The sequence below is a fragment of the Mchenga conophoros genome, linkage group LG10 (genome assembly GCF_057382185.1).
Source record: "Mchenga conophoros isolate Kocher_MC1m ecotype Shallow Benthic linkage group LG10, M_conophoros_male_GT1.1, whole genome shotgun sequence".
NCBI lineage: Eukaryota > Metazoa > Chordata > Actinopteri > Cichliformes > Cichlidae > Mchenga > Mchenga conophoros.
This window is the reverse complement of record NC_140535.1, coordinates 19467075-19491280: the sequence shown is the minus strand read 5'-3', so window position 1 is coordinate 19491280 and position 24206 is coordinate 19467075. Positions and strand designations below refer to the sequence as shown.

The 24206-nt window shown below is 42.4% G+C and overlaps 4 protein-coding genes across 5 annotated transcripts; 2 read left to right on the top strand and 2 right to left on the bottom strand.

The window, feature by feature from the left end:
• The first annotated feature begins 77 nt into the window (after window positions 1-77).
• Window positions 78-2588, top strand: cfap298 (cilia and flagella associated protein 298). 2 transcript variants are annotated; one of them, XM_085289147.1, is made up of 8 exons: window positions 78-230; window positions 476-646; window positions 831-998; window positions 1219-1286; window positions 1379-1537; window positions 1719-1850; window positions 1947-2042; window positions 2119-2588. In XM_085289147.1, the coding sequence occupies exons 2-8, from the start codon at window positions 508-510 to the stop codon at window positions 2227-2229; spliced, it is 873 nt and encodes a 290-aa protein (XP_085145273.1). In that variant the 5' UTR covers window positions 78-230; window positions 476-507; the 3' UTR covers window positions 2230-2588. The 2 variants fall into 2 exon arrangements, with proteins under 2 accessions (XP_085145273.1, XP_085145272.1); XM_085289146.1 differs by lacking the exon at window positions 78-230 and having other exon boundaries at window positions 370-646.
• On the bottom strand, window positions 2512-8718 carry eva1c (eva-1 homolog C (C. elegans)). The gene is made up of 9 exons (XM_085289145.1): window positions 8566-8718; window positions 8138-8429; window positions 7123-7322; window positions 6796-6919; window positions 6466-6618; window positions 5605-5748; window positions 4938-5015; window positions 4754-4846; window positions 2512-4675 (listed from the first exon to the last, which is right to left on the bottom strand). The coding sequence occupies exons 2-9, from the start codon at window positions 8247-8249 to the stop codon at window positions 4299-4301; spliced, it is 1281 nt and encodes a 426-aa protein (XP_085145271.1). The 5' UTR covers window positions 8250-8429; window positions 8566-8718; the 3' UTR covers window positions 2512-4298.
• Window positions 8719-10572: 1854 nt separating this feature from the next.
• On the bottom strand, window positions 10573-14483 carry haus1 (HAUS augmin-like complex, subunit 1). Its single transcript, XM_085289142.1, has 9 exons — window positions 14351-14483; window positions 14087-14261; window positions 12859-12994; window positions 12633-12767; window positions 12437-12560; window positions 11205-11270; window positions 11026-11097; window positions 10771-10818; window positions 10573-10682 (listed from the first exon to the last, which is right to left on the bottom strand). Exons 1-9 carry the CDS (start codon window positions 14369-14371, stop codon window positions 10638-10640), a joined length of 822 nt encoding a protein of 273 aa, XP_085145268.1. The 5' UTR covers window positions 14372-14483; the 3' UTR covers window positions 10573-10637.
• A 1407-nt stretch (window positions 14484-15890) lies between these two features.
• Window positions 15891-23510, top strand: mis18a (MIS18 kinetochore protein A). The gene is made up of 5 exons (XM_085289143.1): window positions 15891-16258; window positions 16807-16873; window positions 18478-18600; window positions 19336-19438; window positions 22263-23510. The coding sequence occupies exons 1-5, from the start codon at window positions 16018-16020 to the stop codon at window positions 22341-22343; spliced, it is 615 nt and encodes a 204-aa protein (XP_085145269.1). The 5' UTR covers window positions 15891-16017; the 3' UTR covers window positions 22344-23510.
• The last annotated feature ends 696 nt before the right edge of the window (window positions 23511-24206 follow it).

Genomic DNA, 24206 nt, shown 5'->3' with positions numbered 1-24206 from the left:
CTTTGCACAGTGGAAATGGAGCACAGTGTTGCCGCTGTGCTCCATTAGGGGGCAGTGTCACAGCTTTTATAGCACGAAGTGTCCTCCAAATTACAGTCGAAGAAAGCAGCCGGGCTGACCAATCGTAATTGGGAAGTAATGCCACCGGTTGTAAACAGTGTGAGCTGTTTAGTGTGAGCGCAAGTTAAACTGGAGGGACCGAACACAGTGCTTCACGTTTTACTGCATAGGTACGTGTCACCGCTGTAGGTCACTGTGAGAAAATAACAACAGACAGTATCACTGTGTCACTGTGAGCAGCCATAACAGTTAGCTTCCATAGAGCTAACGTTAGCTACGTGTGTTCTGGAAGCATCCGCGACAGGCACGGCTGTCGCTATGGTTACGCACTGTTGTCCTACTGAGGGAAAGTGGTTGGTGGTGTTCAAGTTTCATTCAGGCCCCAACTTTCTTCTCTTTCAAACCTATCTTTCAGGAAGGTGGGGTAAGCAGGTGTTGCTTAGCGAAATGGTGCAACTTCACGTGAAGCGTGGAGACGAAAGCCTTTTTCTTTTTAACACCACCGTGGACACCCCTCTGGAAACTCTGATCCAGCAAATTACTGCCATTTACAACGGAAGGCTCAAAGTGGAGAGACTATGTTCAGGTGAAAACACACCCTCGGTGCTGCCACGACTCAAACCTGCACCTCACTACTGTTGAAACTTAACATCAGTGCTGGTGCACTCTATTTTGACCAGTTTCGTGTCTCTGAGTTCCCCAAATAGCATAATTCAACCCTGTAAGTGGGCCTCTGACAAAGATCTGCTTGTTCCTCTGTGTGCCCTCAGAGATTCCCGAGCTTGCAGACCATGGCATCTCACTGCCACCCAACATGCAGGGGCTGACAGAGGAGCAGATTGAGGAGCTAAACCTGAGGGATGAATGGGGAGAAAAGTGCATCCCCAGTGGAGGCTCTGTGTTTAGAAAGGATGAGATTGGGAGGAGGAATGGACAAGGTGAGACTGTAACATCCGTTTGGGTTTGCATGATTTAATATAGCTCTGTAGTTAAAGCCTGGTTTCCTGACTTTGTGCAATTATATGAAATGATATCTGATAGCACGTAACAGCTGTAGATAATACTACACAAATTTCCTTTACAAAGATGACAATTTTGCAAGCAATCCTTTTTATTTGCAAGAATGCATGTTTAAACCATCCCTTTGCCTTCTACTAGCGCCTAATGATAAAATGAAAGAGGTGCTGATGAGAACGGTGGAGGCTGCAACGGCGCTCATCTCCAAAGTGAGTTATTTGCTTTAACGGTTGATCGTTACTTTTTGCTTTGTTCAAAAAGGGCGTCACAAACAAATTACGTCATTCTCTTTATCATGCAGAAACAAGTTCAAGCCAATGTTTGTGTCACTGTGGAAATGATAAAGGAAGCACTGGATCAGCTAAGGGGGGCGGTCATGATCGTGTACCCCATGGGGCTGCCTCCTCACGACCCAATCAGGATGGAATTAGAGGACAAGGAAGACCTTTCAGAAACACAGGTGAAACAGCTGAAATGGAGGCTGATGGCCACATAAAATTAGGAATTTTTATCTTCCATTTATGGTATGATCATTGGAGGTGTTATTTTAAAAAGGTGTCTTATTTTTAAATTAATTTGAAGCTCATGAAATTGCCTTCGCCCTCTCTCAACTGTTTCTGCTACTTTTCTCTTGATCTCAGGCGTCTCTGCAGGTGATCACAGACGACGAATGCCAGCTGTGGTGGGCTGCCAAAGAGATGCAGAGGGGCAAAAAACTGCAGGACTACATTGGCAGAAATGAAAAGACAAAGCTAGTGGTTAAAATCCAAAAGGTGAGAGCCATTTCAATCTAAAGTATGTTTGAGGCCCGTGACCTTCATCATATGTTTTTGAGGGTTTTTTTTAAACCCTTTTACTATTCACTTTAGAAAGGACAGGGGGCGCCAGCGAGAGAACCTGTAATCACCGATGACCAGCAGAAACAGATGATGATGCACTATTACAGAAGGCAGGAAGAGCTCAAGGTGAGGAAATGTGTCACATGTTATAAACATTTGGCTTTGAACAAACATTCTAATCTTTTCTTTGTCACATTTTTAGAAACTGGAGGAGGCGGATGATGATCGCTACCTGGACTCAGAGTGGTCAGACAGGCAGGCCCTCAAAAGACAGTTTCAGGGTCTCACTAATATCAAATGGGGGCCGAGATGAAGACCAGCAACACTCTACAAACCCAACTCGGAGCCACTTCTGTGATCTGGAGTTCAACAGCTCTGTATTCAGCTGGACAAGTTGCCTTTTCAAAATCTTAAAATGAGCTTCCTCTTGGTCTCATGTGACATCATCCAGATAGTACTAATGATTCAGCCTGTGTGCTCTTATATCTTGGAGTTTCTCCTCCTCTGTAACCGTCCTGAAGTTCAGATCCTGACATAATGTGAAACTGAGGCTGGTGTTTGATTTATTTAAATATAAATTTGCTCCCAGTGTTCCTTTATCAGTTTCACCATGTTGTTTTTTATTGAGTCTGTACGAAAAAAATAAAGTTTATTCTGTGTTTTATATTTTGATCACGTGAACACAAAAATTGATCAATATCAGTAGTTTTACATCCCTGGGAGTGCAAGGACAAGGATGCTACACCTTTCCTCTCTTTGTCTTCTCGGTAATGAGACAAACAAACGCCTGTGAAAGTTGCTCGCAGTCAGGAAGTTTCCACACAGTTCAGGTCATCCCAGCAGGACTGAGAAAGGTGTAGAGTTCAGACTGAGTTGTCATCCCCTTGAACTTTTGACGGAGACGAAGCAGTTATCCAGAGAGTTCTATCAAGTTTCACAAAATGCCTCCAAAAAGTCTGAAATTCTCTTAAAGTTTTTTCTTTTTTGATTGGTCAAAGCTTTACTCTAGAAGATTATATAAACCTCATCACCAAAGGTGCTGTCACTTGCTTTGTATTAAGTCCGCAGTGGATGATCCAATCAAAGAATATCTAATAGGCGATAAGGAAATATCTGTCATAAAATTATCACTAGTCTCAGGGAATACCTTACACTTGAACATTAGTTATTTTTCCTTGGAATGTTATCCCCCTCCTCCTGATTCTTGTTTTTGTAATACATCAAATGGTCTTTACATGCATTTGTATTTCTTAGTTTAGTGATCTCTTTAGATTACAGGATCTGTTCCCTGACATGTTCTTCGGTTTATATCACAAACACAGCCGCTATGAGACTGCTTGATCAGGAATTAGTGCAGTAATACACCCTCTGGCCGCTTAATTAGCTACACCTGTTCAAGAGATGCAAATATCTAATCAGTCACTCACATGACAGCAAGTAATGAATAGCCAGACTTCTTCCAGCTGATAGGAAACAGTAGCTCAAATAAGCATCTTTGAAGGAGAGGGCCACACTGCTGCTCCTGTCAGCTACGAGCACGAAACTGAGGTTACAATTCACACAGGGTCACCGAAATTGGACTGTAAAGACTAAAATCACGGTCAGCTGTGACGTTTGGATTGAAGGTGAGAATTTGGTGTAAACATCTTTAAAGTATAAATCCATCATGCATTGTATTAACAGTGATGGTGTAATGATGTGAGGAATATTTCCTTGGCACGGCTGGTGCAAATATTGTAGCTGACCATGTCCGTCCCTGTATGACCACAGTGTACCCATCTTCCCATGGCTGCTTAACGAGCCGTGCCACAAAGCTCAAGTCATCTCACACTGGATCTTGAACTTGACAGTGAGTTTACAGCACTCAAATGACCTCCCTAGTCACGGGATATTAGTCCAATAGATGTCGTGGAACGAAGATTCCACATGGATATGGAGCTGACAAATCTGTAGTGACTGTGTGATGCTATCATGTCAATATGAACCAAATATGGATCAAAATGTCAGCATCTGTGCTGAAGAATTAATGACGTTTTAAATGCAAAAAGGGGACCAACCTGGTACTAGCCTGTGAACCTGATAAAGTTGTTGGTGAATGCTTTTTTGTTTGTTTGTTTGCTGGGGTTGTTTTTTTTTTATAAATAATGTTTCAGCCTGAAATGTTAAAGCTATATTTAGTGGTGAGTCTGTATAAATACAAAAGACATAAAACTTTGTTGATCATGGAAACTTTTGAAAACTTTTTCTTCGCATATTGTTCGCAAAAATGGCAAAACACAACAAACTGCAATGTTAAAAAAGGAGCTTCTTGCAGTGGTGATCAGTATACCTGATGGGAAAAAAACACCAGATGCTGAGTAGCATCCACAGGTCATGAGTTATTTAACACGAGCTGCCATTCAGATAGGCGTTCATCCAGATCTCCTGCATGATCATCTCTCTGCGCTCAATCCTCTCCGCCCGCTCGGCCGCTTCGCTCACATAAGTCACTTCCTCCCAACCGTATATCGCCTTCCTTTCCGTGGCTGAGAGCAAAGATCTTCCCGTTCCCTCGTGGTCATCTTCTTCTTCATCTGTGTCATCCTCATCCTCGTCATCTTCCTGATACTTAACAGTAGGGCTTCCCGGCTTGGGTGCAAGTCTGTGATCTCTGACCCAGCGTGCCCTGCAGGTCACTCGAACAGATACAGCCAGCAGGGTGAGCAGGAGACCAACGCACACGCTGGAGGTAAACAGCAGAGCTGCCATTTCAGGATGCTCTGTGTAGGAAACAAAGAGGGGGAGTTGCGATAAAGCATGGATTGGGAGTTAGTTCATGAGCGCATGTGTGTCAATACCTTTGATGTAAGCATATGTCAGGAGAGAGTTGCTCATCATCGCTCCTGAGTTGTCAGGCCTTCTTGAGCCTTTAGGAAAGGGCTCCTCCAGATCTGCAGGAGAAGATTGTGAAGATTACAAGTACGATGTGAAGAAGTCACAATAAAATCTTGGAACTGCGTGGACGGCATGACGCTGTTGTACCTTTTTCTGTGCCCACGCTAGGAGATGAGGTGAGGCTTACTATGTTGGGGTCTGCCACCCTTAGTAAACTCTGCGGTACTATTGGGAAAAGGACAGAAGAAGTCTTTGTATCGCTGTGAACAAAATGACTCAGTGGCTCAGTAGACCGTTTTAAACAAGCTACTTCTCACATCCAAACTGAGCCAACAATGGAGTTACACATTCAGATCGAAAATACTTTCCCTACTATTGTATTAATAATAAGCGCCCTTCAAGGCTAACACACATTGTTTTGCTCTATATGGAGCCAACACATCCAGTCAGAAGAATTCTTTCAACACCAGGCTCCAAATTACGATGCATGAATGTGACCTCGATGGCATTTGTGCCAATCACAGGAAGTTTATCAGGATGTCAACTCCAACTCACAAATCAGTTGCTCACAGTCCAATCTTCCCCTGCTATTGCGCTCTTGGGTGTGATGGGATAAGAACAGCTGATGGCTGGGATCAGCTGATAAGAATCCAGAGTAGGAAGTTAGAAATGTTCACCGATGGAGCTACCGCGTAATGAACGAGGCCAAAACAAAAACCTTCCTTTGTGTATGTGCTCCTACTTTAAAACAGCTATGTTCAATTCATCACAGGGATTGCAATTAAGGTGAATGAGGAAACAGAGAGGGTCCTACCACAAGAATAGATCACACTGAGGTACTTCCTGGTTCCTGGAAAGCATGGGTCCCTAAAGGTCTGGTTGCTGACGGGAACAGCACACTTCTGTTTGCTGTAGCAGGACTTGGAGACCAAGTGTACGGCCTCATGGTTCAGACACTCTGCAGGGAAAGAGTCAATTGCAAAAAGAGTTACTGAATAAGAAACATGGATTAACTGTAGTTAATCCATCTATTGGCTTCCGCTTATCCATATCAGGGTCGTGGGAGGGGCTTGAGCCTATCTCAGCTATTGTAGGGCAAGAGGCGGGGTGCACCCTGGACAGGTCACCAATGTGACACAGGACTAACATAGTTGTGGTTAAATTTGAATAAAATCAAAAGCATCCAGAGACCTAACTGTATCCTGTCATTGTACAATGTGAAATCAGTCACGTACAGTTTGAATGTCACACCAGGAAATGTTCCCAGAACGAAATGATAACAATGGCTGGGACACACTCCAATGAGAAAATGTATTATTCCATTATTCATGTTATTATCTGCACCTGCTTTTTCATGCTATGGGAAATGTCAAGACAAATGTGAATAGATATTTGTTTATGATAACATCAGAACATTTTCTTCTGCTTAACCAGGTCTGGGAACAGCAGCAATTAAATAAGTATCCCTCCACAAACTGCCACCTTATCACGGTCTCACACACAGAAGTTTCACAAGATTATACAATGAATTATTTAATTCTATTGAGAAGCAATATGTCGCCCTTTTTAAACTTTCACAGTGCTGTACTCTAAATGTAAAACAAACTGTGTCCTCTTTAACTTATTCGTGCATCTTGAGACCTTTCATTGCTGGAATCGTCTGCTAGAAACTCACCAAACGGGGGTGGTCTTGTCAGGTGTGAGGGGCAGGTGTCGGTGTGACCCAGCCTTCGCCCGTAGACAGCTGCATAGATGTTCAGCGCCCTGGGGGGCTTACAGCGCAGGACCATGGTTTCTCCTTCACACACCACATGTCTTTTGTGTTCAGCTGAGTGAGGGGGGGAAAAAAGGAGTAAAGACGACTTGGAGGAGGGTCTGATGGTGGTAGGAAACTGACGGCTGAAATTGGGTGTGGGGAGGATTTTTATGTGTGGCTGTGTAGCTATTCGCTTAAGAATGTGTGAGGAAACTTGTGCTGAAACAAAATTTGACCCGATGAACTCACTAGGTTTACACTTGTAGTCCACATGGAGGTATTTGGTAGTGCCGGGGCAGGGGTCCTTCCCAAATAGCAGGTGATTGACAGGCATCTGGCAGTCTCTGTGGCTCTGACACTCCGACAAAAGCTTCTGCACAATAAACATGGACGACAGTCAGCAAACACCATCCACAGTGAAGGAAGGACAACCAAATCAGATGCAAAGAGCCAAGCTTATGCACCGACTGGTTGACATGACGATTTTCAGACTGCGTGAAAGTGACGAGCAGCCACTAAGTAACAGCTGACCCAGTGAGAGTGAAAACAGCTCTTTACCCCACATATAAAATGCACCTGTAGGGCTGTGAAAGCTGAGCAGCTGTGATTGTGTGCCCCGAGTGGAGGGTGTGGAGCTACTCCGCAAAGCTGCATCTCGCTGCTCCCGTAGAAGGCAGACTGGATGGAGATGGTGGAGTGGCGTGGACAGTGGAGCCGCAGAGGTTGCCCATCACACGCGTGGGCAGAGTGGCTGGTAATGATCCTGGACAGGTAGTCTGTTAGACAGAAGACATGTATGCATGCACAGAAGGGAGACTTTGCTAATTTTACACATTACATTCAGAATTTCACCTAATCATACTGAATTAAAAAAAATTAAACTGTAGTAATTTATTAGCTACATAAATAAAACACTCTTTTTCTTGGATCTACTGCATCAGTAGCTGCGGAGCAGGTTGCGTGGCCTCTTTGGCGCTCTTGCAGGTGTCTCAGGTTGCTTTAAAAAAAAAATCACTGTGGTCTTGCCTCACTCACTGTCTTTTTTTTTTTTTCAAAGTGGCATATTCGGCGAACCGGCATTCAACAAACATAACTGCCCTGTGCTGTACGGTTATACATTACATTACTACTGATTCCAAGGTGTTGAGCTGAAGCTGTGCACAGTGTATCCAAAGATAAATACATTTATAAATCCAACACTGGGGAGATGGTTCAGATAAAACACAAGAATATGAGAAGAAATGCTGCGCAGTCATTTTGTCAGCTTTACCAATACAGCAAGAAGACACAAAATAGAGAATTAAGATGTGTTACATTATACCATCCAGACTTTCTTGCTGTATCATGAACACTAGCAATGAGAAAGAGTACAGCCACATTATCTATAACACCATACATAAAAATGGCAAACAGAAGGTTCACCCCACACACACACACCCCAGCCACCCAACCCCACTGGCAGCTGTTATTACACACCATATAACAGTGGGGCTCATACCCAACCTGCTGTAACAGAAATACTTCGTGTTCTCATTGTCTGCACGACCACCACCCCGTAATCCCCCACCCACCCACATCACCATCATCTTACCTGAGAAGTCAGCCAGTCCACTCATGCTTCTGGTCCACAGGAGTAAAGTCAGACAGAGGAGGCTGTGGCTCCAGTCCAGTCCGCGACAACGGGTCCAGCTCATGACTCGCATCCCCCGTCTCACTGATCATATTAAAAGCTGGGACGCTTAAAAAAAAACCCCACCGTAGGACTTCCCAGACTTCACAAGAACCCACGCCAGATGGTGAAGGCGCTCAAAGAGGCCGCGATACCGAGCTTCATCTCTGTGTCGCCTGAGCTGAGATCAAATCACTTCTTCATCCGTCTTCACCTGCAGCACAGGAGAGAGAGAAAAACAGCGGCCGTTTGGGGTTGAGTAAGATCAGCCGCTGTGTGCAGCAGCAGCAGCAATGGACCACAGAGGAGGTTGGGAATAGCAGCTGCGCAACAAGTTGTTCAAAACTGACAGACGAGGTGACGGATCCGAGCGACGCGTGGAGTGGCGAGTCTCCCACGGCGACTTCCCAAACGCTCAAGCCCGCAGATCCGTGAATGGATCCATGTGGAAACTGAAGGCGACCCACAGTAACAGCTGAGCGGGAATCATAATGTGGGCGTGACGCATAAAACTATTTTAAAGGGAAGAGGGGCGACACGCTCGCTGGTAATGACGCACTGGCTCCCTCCCCCTCCGCGAGGCACATGTTTACTTTTTGGAACTTGCTGTTTTATTCTGCCCGTTTCCTTCGCCTTTCTCTACAACTCCTAAGCTTTATTTTATTTTTCCACATCATAGCTTTAGACCAGTGTATTATATTTGGCGGAATATTTCGGCTTTCTTCGCATATTAATCTTACATCTTCACAAAAGTAATAGAAATACTCTCATAGGACATTGTGCAAAGGTTTAATCAGTAGAAAACCTCTTAGAATTAGAAGTGCCAAATTTTGAGGTTTTAAGTGACATTTTGATTCAGTTTCTTCTCATAATCTGACACCCTAACCATGGCGCCTTTCAGTGAAGCTGGGGGCCTACTGGGTAAACTGCTCCCCAGCCCACATCCATGACCCACTCCATGGTAACCAGTCAGTCTCCGTGTCAGACTGCACAGCAGACGTACAACAGTCAAACTGACAGAGACAGTTGGGGTCTCCACGCTCAGCTCCACATAAGTGGGAGAGAGGCAAGGGTGGGTTTGGATCACAAGGGGGGTATTTTGCATATAAACTGGACAAGTTTGTTGCATTCTCCGTATTTTGGCTCCGGGTGCTCAGGCAGTGGCCCCAAAACCACTTTTACGTGCCATTATCCTTCCAAAGCCTGTGGAAGTCTGCTGTCTATCACAAAAGGTTTCCTGCACTTTGTTTTTAAGAGGTAACATAGCCATCTAGGCCAGTCAGTAAAATAACAGTGGCACATGGGTAAACAAGAAATTCATGTAATGAGGTAGTGGAAAGGCTTCTGAAATGTGTTGATGATGCAGTCTTTTTTAAAAGTATAGAAATAATGCTTTTTATTACAATTTCTTTTGTTCAAGACAACTATGTCAACATTCACCACAGGAGACCCATCAGTAATAACACAGACTATAAATCAGGGGTGTCAAACATAGACCTGGGACCCAGAATTGGCTGAAAAAAAGCTCAAATCTGACCCCACTGGGCAGCTTTGGAAAATTTCAAGGAAATCTTTGGATTTTTAACTGCATATTTACATGTTTTACAGCTTCTTCTACAGATAAAGACCTCCACCATGGCCATTTATACTACACCAAAGTAAATAAGCAATAGAAAAATAATGAAATAATATAAAGTTTCACTTTTTTGGGCAGTGAAATACCACAACCTTTCCTGTTATTTTCACACATTTACTTCTTACAATTTAGTTGTGTTGGCAGATTTGAGAAGCTTCTCTGGTCCAGCCCACTAAAGATCAAGGTGGGCTGTATGTAGCCCATGATGCAAGAGGAGTTTGACATTCCTGCTAAAAGTGTTTGGGAGACAAACATCTTTTGCGTGGTTACCAAATCCTGTTTTTTTAAATATGTTGCCATCACAACAAAGCTATTCATTTAATGCCATCTACCGTCTCTGTATTTGGGGAGAAAGATCAGACTCTCACGACATGTTGTTAGTACTTCTTCGGAGGGGAAACAACCCCTCAATTAGACTGCAGTGAACAGAAAATAAAGACAACGCTCTTGATTAGTGTTAATGATGTCTGTAACAAACAGGAAGAGGTGGAGGAACAGAAAACAGATGAAGCCAAATGTTTTTGTTCTCTAATAAATACTCTAATAGGTAACTGTGAAATAAAGAGAAATATAAAGAATAATATTGACAAGACTTTAAAGCTGGAAGTTTTGAAAAAAGTGCCTCTAAGCAGCTCTTACTTTTAGAGCACAAGGAGACTTGTCTCTGCACAGATCTGTTGGGTTGCATAAAAAGAAGCCAGAAGGTGGGTGTCAAAGCAAAGAAATTTAAGTGACTTTTATTATTTAACAAACACAGTAAATAATACAGTAACATTAGACAAATCTTCATTTAAAATCCACATTCATCTCAAGCTGGGAATCAAGTGCAGCCTGAAAACAAAAAAAAGAAATAGGATCAAATTCAATAAATCAGCCACCACATCTCATCCATTATTGAGCGAGTTTTTAGGATGCTTACCAGCTCTCTTTTTGCCTCTTCTATCTTCACTTGAGCCAGAGACGGGCTCTGTTTAGAGGAGGAAAAACAAAATTCAGAAACCCAAATTCAGGAAGTTTGTTTCCACACGTCTGAACACGGTTCAACCCTTTCCTTCAGGTTGGTTTTAATAAAGTCATTTGTGCGCAAAAAACATTATCCAAAAGGATAAAAACAGATTAAGGGGTTTGGTCGTGGAGTATTTAAAAGTCAGTAACAGAGTGAAAACAAACATACCGGGCTCAGGTCCATGTAGGGCTCCAGTTTCTTCTTTAAGGGGATTATTTCTTTTTTCAGCTCGGTGACTTCCTGTAGAGAGAAAAATAAGATGACACTTTCAGACCCTCTAAGCAGACGGTATTACATTTTCATTTCCATGGCAATGAATGGGGGCGCATGTGGAAAAGCTGAAATACCTCTGACAGCTGCACAAGAGCCTGGTGGGTGATAGACTTGTCCATGTTCCTGGATACAAGCTGAGCCTGCAGGACAGAAAGAGCAGAATAAAATCAGTGCTCTTTAGAATATCTGCTCCCTCCTGACATTAACAGGAACTCTTGGACCTGTTCTGCAGAAACATCTCTGTTCTCTAAACTGTAACGTGGTGCACACATTATATCTGGGAGATCAAACACTGATGCATAACAAAAAAACTGGAAAACTGGTCATCCCAATGAGGAAAACAGTGCATTTTTCTACACCTTTTCTTATATTTTTTGAAAACTATCTCTTTTTTGTGGTAGTGTCGTCAACACTTCATACCATCCCAAACGTTTTTAAAAAATACTTTTTCTTCTGCATCTTTTCTCCTTTACTATGACCATTCTTAGAGTTTTATATACATAAAATTGATCTTTTTGGCTTCTGATGATGGATATTTTTACTGTAACTGGAGGGTAACTGTACCTCTAAAGCTGCAGGGCAAAAACTTATTTGTACATTTTGTTATAGTTTCTCATCCAAAGCAAACCTCCAATTAATTGAGTCAACACAAAGAAACACAGAGCACTTTTAAATATCTTGATGAGTTCTGCAAAAATGTTACAGGCATTATTATCATTAGCTCTTCTTTCTTTTTCAAACTGCCTCAGATATCACTGCAATATACACATTATTCAGTCTGCCTACTGGAGTACTGGTAATGCAAGTACAAGTAGCCAATCACAACTCAGAGCATCAAGACCATCTGCTGAAGTTCAAACACAGCATCAGAATGAGCAAGAAATGGGATTAAAGTGACTTTGAACCTGGTTGATGGTTGGAGGTGCAGACAGGAGTACTGTATTATTCTAGCTTCTGGCTGAAAACGCCTCATTGATGCCAGACGGGAAGGACCAGACTGCACTGAGCTGACAGGAAGTAACTCAAATAACCACCCATTACAACCAAGGTATTCAGAAGAACCTCTCTGAATATAATACAACTAAGCTTGCAGCAGATGAGCTACAGCAGAAGAAGACTACACTGGGTGCCACTCCTGTCAGCTAAGATCAGGAAACTGAGGCGACAATTTGCCTGGGCTAAGAAAAAATTGGATTTCTAAAAAAAGATATGAAAAATGATATGAAAAAAAAGCCTGGTCTCATGAGAAAAAAGGGGTCCAACCCTGCACTAACAAGGTATACCTAATGAAACACAAACAACATACCTCCCACCGCTCCCGTCTGTTACTGAGCTCGTTCGCCTTTGCTGTCACAAAATCCATTTTGAGCAGCTTCTCCTCAGCTTTAGCGCTCTCCACTGCCTGAGCTTTGACAGTTTTGTTGATATCCCTGAAAATTAAGATTGCCAGTATTACAAAATATGCTACATATCATCCATATAAGAACAGGTGAGTTACCTACTCTTGTAAACTTCCCCGGAGCACCAGAGTTGCCCCGAGTCTCTTTCTGAGGGCCCGGAGCTCTCTCTCAAGTCTTCTATTTGACTTCTCCGCTTCCAGAAGTTCACTAGTGAGGTTGTTTACGGCTGGCATAAAGCTGCACACAAGATGACGAGACACGAGCCAGTTTATCTCACCCTGTTTTTTTAACCTGGCCAACTTCATTGAAGAAAAAAAACAAAACAGACCTGCCCAGTGAAGTGTCTCTCACTCCAAGCACCATAGCATTGTCTACTAAAGCAGATAAGCAGTCAGCAACTGGCTTTGACAAACTGGCAGAGGACAGGCCAACACTTTGTAGAAGAACATCCTGGAGATGAGCACCTGAGTGGAGAAAACACTGAAAACTTTAAGGTGGAAGTTAATGTCTCACATAAACAGCACAGAGAAAAGTAAATCATTATAAATAAAGGCTTATTAATATTATTTGTAACAACTTGGATTTTTTTTAAATACTTTTGGCCGATATGCATCAGAGGAAGAGTACCACAGTGCAAAAGTAAAACAGATGAGGCATCAGGCAAACATACAAAGAGAAAACTAAGATGAACAGTTAAATGGTTTTAATGTAGAAATCATTGTATACTGTTTATTACTTCACTATCAGTATCTGTTCACTAGTTTAAGTCTAGACAAATGTGTTTCTGTATTCCAAGTATAATGTAAACACACTTTATAATACACCACACGTTACAGTGTAAAGGTTGTAGGCACTTTGAATTTTTAATTTCTCATCCATCACATAATAGCCATGTGCAAAAGTCAGTCCTGAAAGAGTTTGGAGTAACCATGGTGAACGTTTCATTGCCTGCAACATCATCTGTGAGGAAAACGGGACGCTGGTGGGAGGACCTGCCAGTTCTGGTGTTCTCAGGCGAATGCCAGTTAATCTGCATGGTGTTCGGTTGTGAGCACAGGTCCCACTAAAGGACCTTAATGCCACCGTCATAGTTTGTGTGTTTAGGTTTGGTAACAAAACATGCACATGATTAGCCCACTGGAGGTAATTTTGCAGGGCTCTGGCAGCACTCCTTTTGTCCCTCCTCACACAAAGGGGCCGATACTGATCTCACTGCTCGGTCGATGCCCTTCAACCCTGTCCAGCTCTCCTTGTGTCACCACTGTTTTGAGACCACGATGGAAGATACAGCAAACCGTAGTGATGTACCATCCTGGAGAAGTCGCACACTCTCTGCTGCCTGTGAATGACCTGCATCTACCCTATCAGCAGTTTCTGCCTCCTGCTCGGACAGACTGATATCCCTGAACTTTAACTGTCCTTCTATTACACTGTGACCTGCTAAATGCCTTTAAAATTAGTGCAAGTGCACTTGGATGCTGTCTTAAACCCACAGCATATTTATCTCCCCTCCCTAGATTAAATGAACTTTGTATAACTGCCTGTAAATTACTCACCCTCAGCCTGGTACTCTGCAGCTTTCTGTTTGAGGTCCTCTATAAGGAGGGCTGTGTCACTGCAGCGGGCTTCGCTGGACTGGGCGAGCTGGTACAGGATGTCCACTGTCCGTGTGTTGACTTCAAACTGTGGCACAACCTGCTCACCAAACACGGCGCCGAGCCAGCTGTTCACCTGAGGATGCCACAACAAGCAGGAACATATAAACACGGGGCAGCCAGCAAAAGCAGTCAGCGGGATATGCTCCCGAAACAGAAAAATACCTTCTTAATCTTCTCACACATGACTACTGAAAGGTCGTCACAAACCAAAACAAACGTCTTCTCGAAAACTGCAAATGTTTTCGCGCCCCCGAAATCATCCCCAAAACTTCCTGGTTACCGGCCAATGAGAACACAGGGCAAAACCACGTCAAGTAACAAACGAGAGACATATGTTTTTTCTATATTTTCTAAGATATTTCATAATACAAAATTAAATAAAAGATAAACAGGCGTAATCAATCACAGTTGGTAAGTTAAATAAAAATATATATTAAAAAAAACTTTTTCCAAAACACTGTTTCCGGTTCACGTTTCCTGTGGGCAAACAAAGATGAAGAAAAACTTAAAATAGATCGCCTCCATTTCCGTTCAGTTCGACGGAACTAAAGAGACTTGTAGACTTGGATTGTTAGAGCTAACCAAAGCTAAACTCAAAGCTACAACTCTTGAAATAAAACTAAAAATTACAATTTCAACAAATTAACAAAACAACATGAACCTACCTAAATAAAAATGTGGAGGGAATGTCTTAAATTTTTAACTTTTCCAATTTGGTCACATTTTTCACAAGTGATATTGGCTCTTTTGTTGTATTATTGTTCTGAATCAGTCTGGATTCAGTCTCACACTCTGACATTTTCTTCTTCTTTCAACTCCTTACTTTAGGGGTCATTACAACAGACCACATGCTTCCATCTCATCCTATCCCTAGCATCCTCTTCTGTCACAACAACCTTCTGCATGTCTTCCTTCACTACATCGCTGAATATTCTCTTTGGTCGTCCTCTTTCCCTTCTCCCTGGTAGTTTCATATTCATCATCCTTTCCCCACTGTGTCCACCATTCCTCCTATGTCCAAATCATCTCAGCTGTGCTTCTCTAACTTTGTCTCCAAAATGTTCAACCTGAACTATTCCTATGAAGACTTTAGTATCTTCAGTTTAGCCACCTCTGGTCTTTTTGGGAGTGCCACTGCCTCCAAACCAAATATCATGGCACATCTCACTAGAATCTTCCAAAGCTTCTCTTTCACGCTCGCTGCTATCCTTCTGTCTTTACATTCATATCCACCATGCTTGCACTGTGTTCTTCACATCTCATGTGTATTGTTTGTTGCTTTGGATGACTGATCCTAGGTATTTATTCTCATTCACCTTCACCATCTCTACTCATCTCTGTGTGCGTTGAGACAACAGGTTTTGTGATTTGGTGCTGTATAAATAAAACAGAATTTAATTACTCTTTGGAGTTTCACTACTTTTAGTAACGTTTTACCTGACCTGCTGTTTTTATTGTTGGTGTCAGATTAATTATAACACAGTGAATGATGAATGTTGGTTAGAGGTGGCCCCTGTGATTTGTTTTTATTTTTCATTTATTTATTTGCCCAGAGACCCAACAGAATCGCCACTGATATACGCTTTGTTCTCACCGGGCTGAGTGCCACAAGCTAATAAATAAATACGTTAACGGCCAACAAACAACAACAAGCTAACAAATATTCATATTTAAAATTATTATTTAAAAAAAATGCATCCGAGTGGAAGGACGAAAGCGGAAGTGCGTGCAGGTTAACGTTTCGTATCGTCGGATACCTCTCGGATGGTTACTTCACCGTCAACAACCCGCCGAAGTTCAAAATAGCTTGTTTGAAAAAGCGAGTAGAAATGGCGACGAGGAAACAGTTGGAAAAATCTTACAGTAAAAGTGTAAATAACTCCACGTTTGACGCGTCCAGCATAGACTCCACCACGGTCGGGGAAAAGCTTTTCCGCCCCACCGAGAACGAGGAGGAGAACGGCGATGACGGACCTGTGGTCTTCATCTGCGCGAAATGCAAGCTGCCTGTCGGCGATTCATTGTCCTGGGATGGAAGTGAAGATGATCTAAACCAAATCAGACTGAAGCGTAAGTTTGGCTTGGGAGATTGTTTGCCCTTTTAGCCCAGAGCCGGCCCAAGTTGTTATGGGTCCAGAGTTTGATTTGGGGCCCCCTTGTAGGCTCAACGCCTACCACCCACCCCAGCACCAGCAATATTAACTATATGTTATCAATGCTTGATTGTTTGTGCATTGTACCCATTTTACAAAGTTAACTATTTAAACTGCTTCTGAAATTTTCAAAAGGGCAAAACAATCATAAAGAATTTAACAGAAATGTAAATATTATTTTCTTATGTGAACTTCAAATGTAAAAAATGAAAAAAGTTAATAGATTAAATAAGTATTTGAGTAAAAACACCCTCTACTTAAAGTCGGTGTTAATATATCTGTAACTTTGTGCCTCAACTAATGAAAGTGCCCTTCTGACATGCATTTTACCTTTCATATTTATTACTTTAAAAGGAGATACATGTTAAAATGAATGAAAAGACTGATGGCCTGGTGTGCTTATTTACAGGATGTGAATTTACAGATTTTTGAGCTGCGTTCAGCTGACCTATTTTTTATCCTTAGGGGTCACTGACAATGTCATGATTGGAAAGGAGAACCGACTGTACGAAGCAAGTAAAAAGTCTCTCTGGTAAGATGATGCCCAGCAGTAAAATATGTATTCCAGTCCTTTACTACCACCTAGTTTACTACTAGTTAATACTAGTGTAGCACAAAACTTACAATGTTCACAAGTGGATGAAAGCACCAGAACTTGCACATAGGAGTCTTTTATGATTTCTTATTTAATCAAGTCCATTAGGGCAAGGACAGAGAGACTCAAGAGGAGCTTCTATCCCCAAGCCATCCGTGCCCTAAACACACACACCCGCCCTCTCACATCATCTATAATTGACTGAGACAGGACTCTCTTCCAGACACTTAACCAAGGAACAATGTACATTTCAAATTCCTTTAATTTTAAATATGTTTATATTGTCTATTCTGTAAAATAGTCAGATGTCTATAATAATAATTTCCCCCAGGGATCAATAAAGTATTCTGATTCTGTTATTAATGTACAGAATTCACCTGCTTGCTGCTACCACTGCACATTCACCCAATGTATATACTATATATATATATATATGTTCTTCCTCTCCCCCCCCCCCCCCCCCCCCCCATTTTTGCACATGTCGAGGAGCGTGTCAGGTTACATTTCACTGTGTGTTATACTTGTATAACTATACATGTGACAAATAAAGAACCTTGAACCTTGAAAACTCAAGATGGTCTCTAATTTCAGTAAAGACTTGGATTTCCCTTTTTTGATTGATGCTAGTGTCAAATTCTACACATCCAACCATGTGGGAGTTGACTTTAGAAGTCTGAAATTACTCATAAAAACTTCCTGAGAGGATTGTGGAATCAGGTTGAACAGATAGTGTTTTTGTTTCAGTCACATCACCTGGATGGACCTCTCACACTCCTCACTCAGTTCTGTGGCCCTTGAAAAGCTTGATGCATAGGTAGCAGGTGATCATCTTCTTGCACTGCTGAGGTGTTCTTGAAGCAAAGGTTGCTTTGATGGTGGCTTTCAGCTGGTCTGTGTTATGGGGTGTTTGTCATCTTCCTGTTGACAAATCCCCACCGATTCTCTCTCTGATTCAAGTCAGGGGAGTTAGCTGACCCATCGAGCACAGCAATAACATCAGGTGATCAGCAGATGGAAGAATGTGCTGTAGATGCTTCAGCTGTCTCTAGCCAAGGAAAGGCTTGATATGTGGAGTACAACAGTTGCCGGTCCTTCGCCGAGGATGTCTGTGTGTGGTGACAGCAACCTCAGAGCACTGTGAAGATCTCCCAAGTTCTTGAATCAACCTTTCTTGACAATCAAGTCTGCAATGATCCCTCCTGCTAGTTCACTTTTTCCTACCACACTTTTCCTCTTCATGCAAACTTTCCATTAATATTCAGTACTCTGTGAACAGCCTTTTCAGCTATGAAAAGTGTTGATAGTTGTCAGATAACTGCAGTGGACTCTGAGATAGATCTACCTCTGAAGCGTTGCAGTTTTAGTACAGGTAGAGCAGTAATACCACATGTGCATGCCTGATTCCACAACGTCCATCGGGGCAGGAGCAGGGTAAGCCATTCTTTTGGCATTTTTTATATATATGTATGTGTGTCCTTGTTGGAGTAAATCTGTTTCTCTGTTTGAATGTTGTGTTTTTTCCTCCTTTAATTTCTCTACAGTTTGGTTGTGGATCTCATCTGTCGAGGCTGCCATTCTGTGCTTGGCATGGTGTACACATCCACCCCTAAGAACCTGGACCACAAGAGGTTTACCTTCTGTTTCAGTGTCGCTGACATCGACAGGTGCGTTTTTGGGACAGACTTTAGTTTAAACAACAACAAAACATGGTTCATGAATTCACTACTTTTCTGATGACTCCATGCGGATAATGCATCACATTGCAAAGCTCAAATCATCTCAATCAAGTTGGTTTGTTGAACCTGACAATGAGCTCAGTGCATTATAGAGAAGCTATAACAGAGAAAATTTGGGATGTGGAGGAACGGAAAATTAACATTGATGTGCCAACAATTCTGCAGCAACTGTGTGATGCCATCATGTAAATATGGACCAAAATATCTGAGGAGTGTTTTCAGCACCTTTTTGAATCTACAGCAAATCTTGTGGCTCTTTTTGAACCTTGAAGGCAAAAAGGTTGTCTAACCCAGTGTACCCAGCAGTGTACCCCCACTTAAAACATGGATCTTTAGTATATACTCACGATGAAATAGAAGAGGAAGAAGTAAAATCTCCCGTGCAACTTTTCACAAAGATTTAAAGAATAAAATATTTTGTTGATTTGTTAAAGTAGATTAATAACTGAGACACAAAGCTTTGACATTTTACATATCAAACAGAAGAGATGAGACGTGTTGTATATTGTTATTTTAGAACAAATTTTTATTAATATTTTAGTTATTTTGCAATAAGCTGTACTGTCTCTGGTCATGATATTGTATTTAATACCATTAATCGTAATGTGTTCATGGTGTGAATCCTCCTTTTACAACTTTATTGACAGTGGAAATCTTTTTCAGCTACGTGCTCGGCTCTGGAGGCCAGATGTTGGCAGCAGAGGGCCCCAAAGAGCAGCCAGTAACACTGGAGTACAGAGGCATTGTTGAACAACAGCTGACAGAGGTAAATTACTACTGCTGCTTCTCTTTGTCTGCTTTCCCTGATGATGTCTTGCTTTGGGAAAAACAAAATGTTTCACGTAATGAGCAGATTTTCTGCTCTAAAGCTCACTGTAAACTGATTATATCTCCAAACGCAGGTTGACATTAGTCCTTAAAATTGTATTGTTGCTTTGCAAAAAGTATTAATGTTAAAAAATCAAAATCTGGTCAGCAGGTCTAAACTCTGAAATAGTTTTTCTTTATTGACCTGTCTCTGACATAGTACTTTCTCATTAGCAACAAGCAGCGCTTTCGTTGATGCCCAATGCATAGGTTGTACTAACGGTGACATCAGCTTACTTTTGGGAAACCCTTTGTGCTGTAACTGGCAGGCAGACACTAATATCAGACATTACCTCATCTATCCGTCTCGTCTTATGCAAGCACTATACCATTTTCTCTGGAATAATAGCAGTGATGTTAATATGTTTAGGGTTCAGTGTTGACATCCAAATCTCCTGTTTGCAGTTATCCAATATCTCAATTTTAATTTCCTTACCCTAATTTAGTGTCATCTTATAATTCTCATTATCACTGCTCAGGAATTCTAGTCAGGTTTTTCACGGGAATCGTGGAATGACTCCCAAAGTTGAAGTCTAAATCACCCTTTGTTTAAAATATCCCACAAAACCACTAATTGGCCAGTAGGCGGCGATAGCGCGCAGGAGCGCCTGCCAGCCCTTCCACACTCTCTTGCACCGGGGACAATAGATGTGATACAGACCATGCTGAGGAATCTTCGCTGGAGAAAAACATGTTTTGGTCATGGAGTGTTTTTGTCACGGTAGCTTGGTGTGTGTGCGCGGTGCTCTGCTTTCACTTTGCACCAACCTGTGAGTTTTCATCACAGACCATGTGAACCATTGCATTTTGAGATGTTATCTGTGCAGCAGTATATTAGGAACAGGTTATGCTGATTATGGGACAAGAAAAACAAAGCACGAGCAGCGTATGTCTTTTTAAATATCTAGAAAGACTTGTAGGTGTGTCTAAAGTTCGTTAAATGCTTTGTTAAATTTTTTTGCCCGTGACCTGAGTATTTGTGTATAATTGCCTTCCCTCTTCCTTTTCCATTTTTGTGATCCACCAAAAGATATACGTGAAAACCCCCCCAGTTCATCTGATTAAATTAAACCAGTGTCACTGCTGTGAGAATATTACTACACTGTGTGTGACGCAGACAAAGGGATACCCCAGGAAAGTGCATAATGAAGTGAAGATATTTACCTCATACTGGCTTTGGTTAATATTTGGGTTGGATTTACTTCTTAAATCCATCTTGCTTTGAGTGTTTAGTGCTTGTCTATATAGATTACAGATTAATCAGACTATAACTACACAACAGTTATATTAATTTCTGGTTATAGGCAGGTTGTCTTGTTAGCTATTGGTGCATTGTAACAAGATTATAAAGGTTTTTTGCTCAGCTCAGATATTAACATCGCCGCTTTCTATTATTACTTGTTTGCAGACAAAACCCTACATCAAGATGATACACTTCAAAAACCCAGTTTCAACTTTAAGGCTTCAATTTTTAAGATATCTAGCTGGGTGTTTTTTAAATCCAAGGCTCATGTAGGTATAAAGTTAAACGTTTTATTGCTCAGTAAAATGTTTTGATAGTAACAGGTCTGAACTTTCATCAGTTGTTAATGTTTTTGAGTTTGAAAAGTGTCATTTTAGTCTGTTAACTGAATTTTGGTTTATGTTTATGACATTTATTGCTAACCAAGTTAAAGTACAGGTCAAGTTTTACTGTTTTCTGGCATTTTATATCAGGATTGCCTCATTATTTGGGGAAATAAATGACAGAACGGTAACTCAGATTTTCTAGATACATGTGCCGTTATCGATTCTGCTCATAGAGCCTAGCCTTTATCGAGTCCTAAATAGTTTTCTGCGTCAAGCATCCCATAGCTTTCCAACAAACAAAAACCACAAACAAACAAAGAAACAGAAAGCGTAGGAAAAAACGGCTGGCAGGTAACTCAGGTGTGCAAAAGCTCCATGCTTAACGAGTTTGACATCATTGTCTTCCACTCAGTTAGAAAAACAGAAAAACATGTCCCTGTGTTTGCAGCACGGAGTGAATAATTTGGCGTCTGTTTCTGTTTTACCAGTTCTCGTACACTGACTATGAGATAAAAAAAAACAAAACAAAAAATTGTTGCGTGCGCCCATTTTGTTAAATGAAAGGAAGGTGTGATAGGAGGATAGTTTTTATTCTCTTTGCAAAATGTAAAACGACAAACAAAAATCGTGCAGCAGTTTTGGTAAACACAGGTGGCATTCGTGCTCTCTCTCCGAACCCTTTTGCTCTTGGTCTTTGTTCTCAGCTATCTGATGATGCTCGTGGCTCCTGATGCCACGCTTAATGTATTCTGTCTGTCTGCCTCCCTGTCCCTCCGTCTGTCTGTCTGTGACTTGCAGACACTTGTTTGGGTTTTTAATCTTCTACCCTCAGTGACCTGTCTCCCCCACCCCTCCCACTCTCTCACTGCCCCTCACACCCGTCTGCCCCTGACCACTTCTTCTCTGGGTTACCTCATTCTTCTTCACTGTCTCCCTGTACCAATTATCTTTACTCCTCCTCCCCACTTTCTTCCTCACTGCTGCTCCCCGCTGCTCCCTTCATTTCCCACCTGTCCCGTTTCCCCCTTTGTTTCTTCCCCGCTCTGAATCCCTCCCTCCTCTCTCTATCCTCTACCTGCCCAAAACGCAACACAATTTCTAAACCATCCTTTTCTCTCTTTCCATGAACCCCCCCCCCCCCCAATCTTTTCTAGATGAAAATGCTGGTCATGTCCATGGCACACAGGCTAGAGGAGATCGAGATTGGCCTTCAGGAGGGATGCGATGACGCCTGACAGCGATGTTTAGTATCCACACCCCTCAGCTGTACCTTTACATTAATGCTTTTATCTGTGACATATTCCTCGAGTTATATGAGTCGTCCTGACCGCAACACCTAAAAACACACACACACACACACACACACACACACACACACACACACACACACACACACACACACACAAAGCTTCCACTCTGCTTTGTCCTGATTACCAGTGGTGAAACAAAGCCTCCCTGCACTTGTAATCAATCACGTTGCCAGCTCTCGCGGCTCATGGCACCGTCTTCCCTGTAGGTCGTAGTGCAGAATGAATGCGCGCTACGAGCAGAATGTTTATTTGTTCGGGATCTCATCAAACAGGCTGCTCACTCAGCACAATGCTGTATTGATCTGGCCACTCGACTCAAGGCCACACACACTTTTTCTTTGTTCTCTCCCTCAAGTGTGGAGCCTTGAAATCAGGCTCGGATACATGCTTTTAAACGTCCAGTCGTCGCAGGAACTGAAGAGTATTTGCATTATTCTGTTCCAATGATGACTGAATTTTCCAGAATGGGTGGAAATTACCATCTGTTTCTCTGTGCGTTTACTCATTGTTGGATTGTTCGTTTTGTTCTCAAAGTTACATGTTTTTCTCATCTGCGTAATAAAGCATTGAAGTTTCAAACATGTTCCGGCATTGTCAGTTTCACATTGCAGTTTAAACCAAGCGAGACAACTTTAAACTGTCAGGATAATCTTTTTAAATGTTTCTTTTGCACTTAAATTGTTTGGGGATCAGTGGCTTATCCTGCTTTGTCTTTAATTAGACGTATTTCTTGGATTTAAGAGTTAAACAACCAGTTTAAGACCATCAAAACTGGGAAGGTTGCTTAAGTCGGGGTCAGTGGGTTGATTAAATGTTAGAGCATTAAAAAGTGTTTGTTTGTTAGCTGACCTCTAATGTGCCTAGCAACACTTTCTACCAAAAAGCAGCTCCACGCCGTACCGCTTGCCCTCCCTCACCCACGAGGTTTCATCAGCCTCACACAACAACAACAGTGAGAAACGGCCAACCAGCACGCTGTATCCAAGGGCAGGTTGCGATGGCAACTGAGAGCACGTGCTACGCTGACTGCCTGTTGCCATCTCGTCATCGTGTTCACCGCCGGAGGAACAGCCAGCCAGCTCGCTGGCCAGCATGCCTGTCAACAGACGTTAACCCCCCCCCCCCCCCCACTCGTGTTCAACCACACACCACACACAAGGGAAGAGTCGTGAATGAGCTCACCCCTCCAGCCCCCCAACCTTAATCTCTGTGTGATGTTTTTCTCTCTCTCTCTCTCGTAACTCCACCCTTGGTTCTTTCTCCCTCCCCCTCCCTCTAATTCTCCCCACCCTCTACTGTTGTTGTTGGTAGTGGGGGCGAAGTCAAAACAACAACAAACAAACCGCATGGTTTTTGTTGTTTCTGGTAGCGGTGGTCGCAGCAGAAGTGTTGTCTTTATCCAGCTCTCGCTTAAGGATGAGTTGCCTGTTCGCATCCTGCGGATGGATGATGCAAGCCAGCCGACCAGTCCAGATGTGCGCTGTTGCACCCTGTTACACAGGGTGGGTAGCAGGCTCGTTTTGGAATACATTTCCCAGTTTGCTTTGTTTTTTCCCCATAGAATGAAATGAAGCTTAAAGGCTGTTACCTCTGTTTAAAGTCTGCATCTCAGGGAACGGCTCAGTGGATCGCCTCTGAACTCATCTGGCCGTTTTTATATATAGACTTGGTGTTGGTGGATGTGTTGCACTACTGAGTGCAATTATTGCACCGATTTCACCCCGTTCACCTCTTACTTCTGAACCAATCGTTACCACCCAAACCAGGACCAACATAGAAACACACGTC

What these genes read in the sequence shown, in the direction of transcription:
- mis18a (XM_085289143.1), top strand. Translation starts at nt 16,018, where the DNA reads ATGGCGACGAGGAAACAGTTGGAAAAATCTTACAGTAAAAGTGTAAAT. An exon ending in AAACCAAATCAGACTGAAGC is followed by an intron (nt 16,259 to 16,806) that starts GTAAGTTTGGCT and finishes TTTTATCCTTAG; the next exon opens with GGGTCACTGACAATGTCATG. An exon ending in AGTGTCGCTGACATCGACAG is followed by an intron (nt 18,601 to 19,335) that starts GTGCGTTTTTGG and finishes AATCTTTTTCAG; the next exon opens with CTACGTGCTCGGCTCTGGAG.
- haus1 (XM_085289142.1), bottom strand. Translation starts at nt 14,371, where the DNA reads ATGTGTGAGAAGATTAAGAAG. An exon ending in TGTGTGAGAAGATTAAGAAG is followed by an intron (nt 14,262 to 14,350) that starts GTATTTTTCTGT and finishes TGGCATCCTCAG; the next exon opens with GTGAACAGCTGGCTCGGCGC. An exon ending in CTCCGGGGAAGTTTACAAGA is followed by an intron (nt 12,561 to 12,632) that starts GTAGGTAACTCA and finishes CTTAATTTTCAG; the next exon opens with GGATATCAACAAAACTGTCA.
- eva1c (XM_085289145.1), bottom strand. Translation starts at nt 8,249, where the DNA reads ATGCGAGTCATGAGCTGGACCCGTTGTCGCGGACTGGACTGGAGCCAC. An exon ending in GGACTACAAGTGTAAACCTA is followed by an intron (nt 6,619 to 6,795) that starts GTGAGTTCATCG and finishes CCCCTCACTCAG; the next exon opens with CTGAACACAAAAGACATGTG. An exon ending in TAGCGTGGGCACAGAAAAAG is followed by an intron (nt 4,847 to 4,937) that starts GTACAACAGCGT and finishes CTTCTCCTGCAG; the next exon opens with ATCTGGAGGAGCCCTTTCCT.
- cfap298 (XM_085289146.1), top strand. Translation starts at nt 379, where the DNA reads ATGGTTACGCACTGTTGTCCTACTGAGGGAAAGTGGTTGGTGGTGTTC. An exon ending in TGGGAGGAGGAATGGACAAG is followed by an intron (nt 999 to 1,218) that starts GTGAGACTGTAA and finishes GCCTTCTACTAG; the next exon opens with CGCCTAATGATAAAATGAAA. An exon ending in AAGACCTTTCAGAAACACAG is followed by an intron (nt 1,538 to 1,718) that starts GTGAAACAGCTG and finishes TCTTGATCTCAG; the next exon opens with GCGTCTCTGCAGGTGATCAC.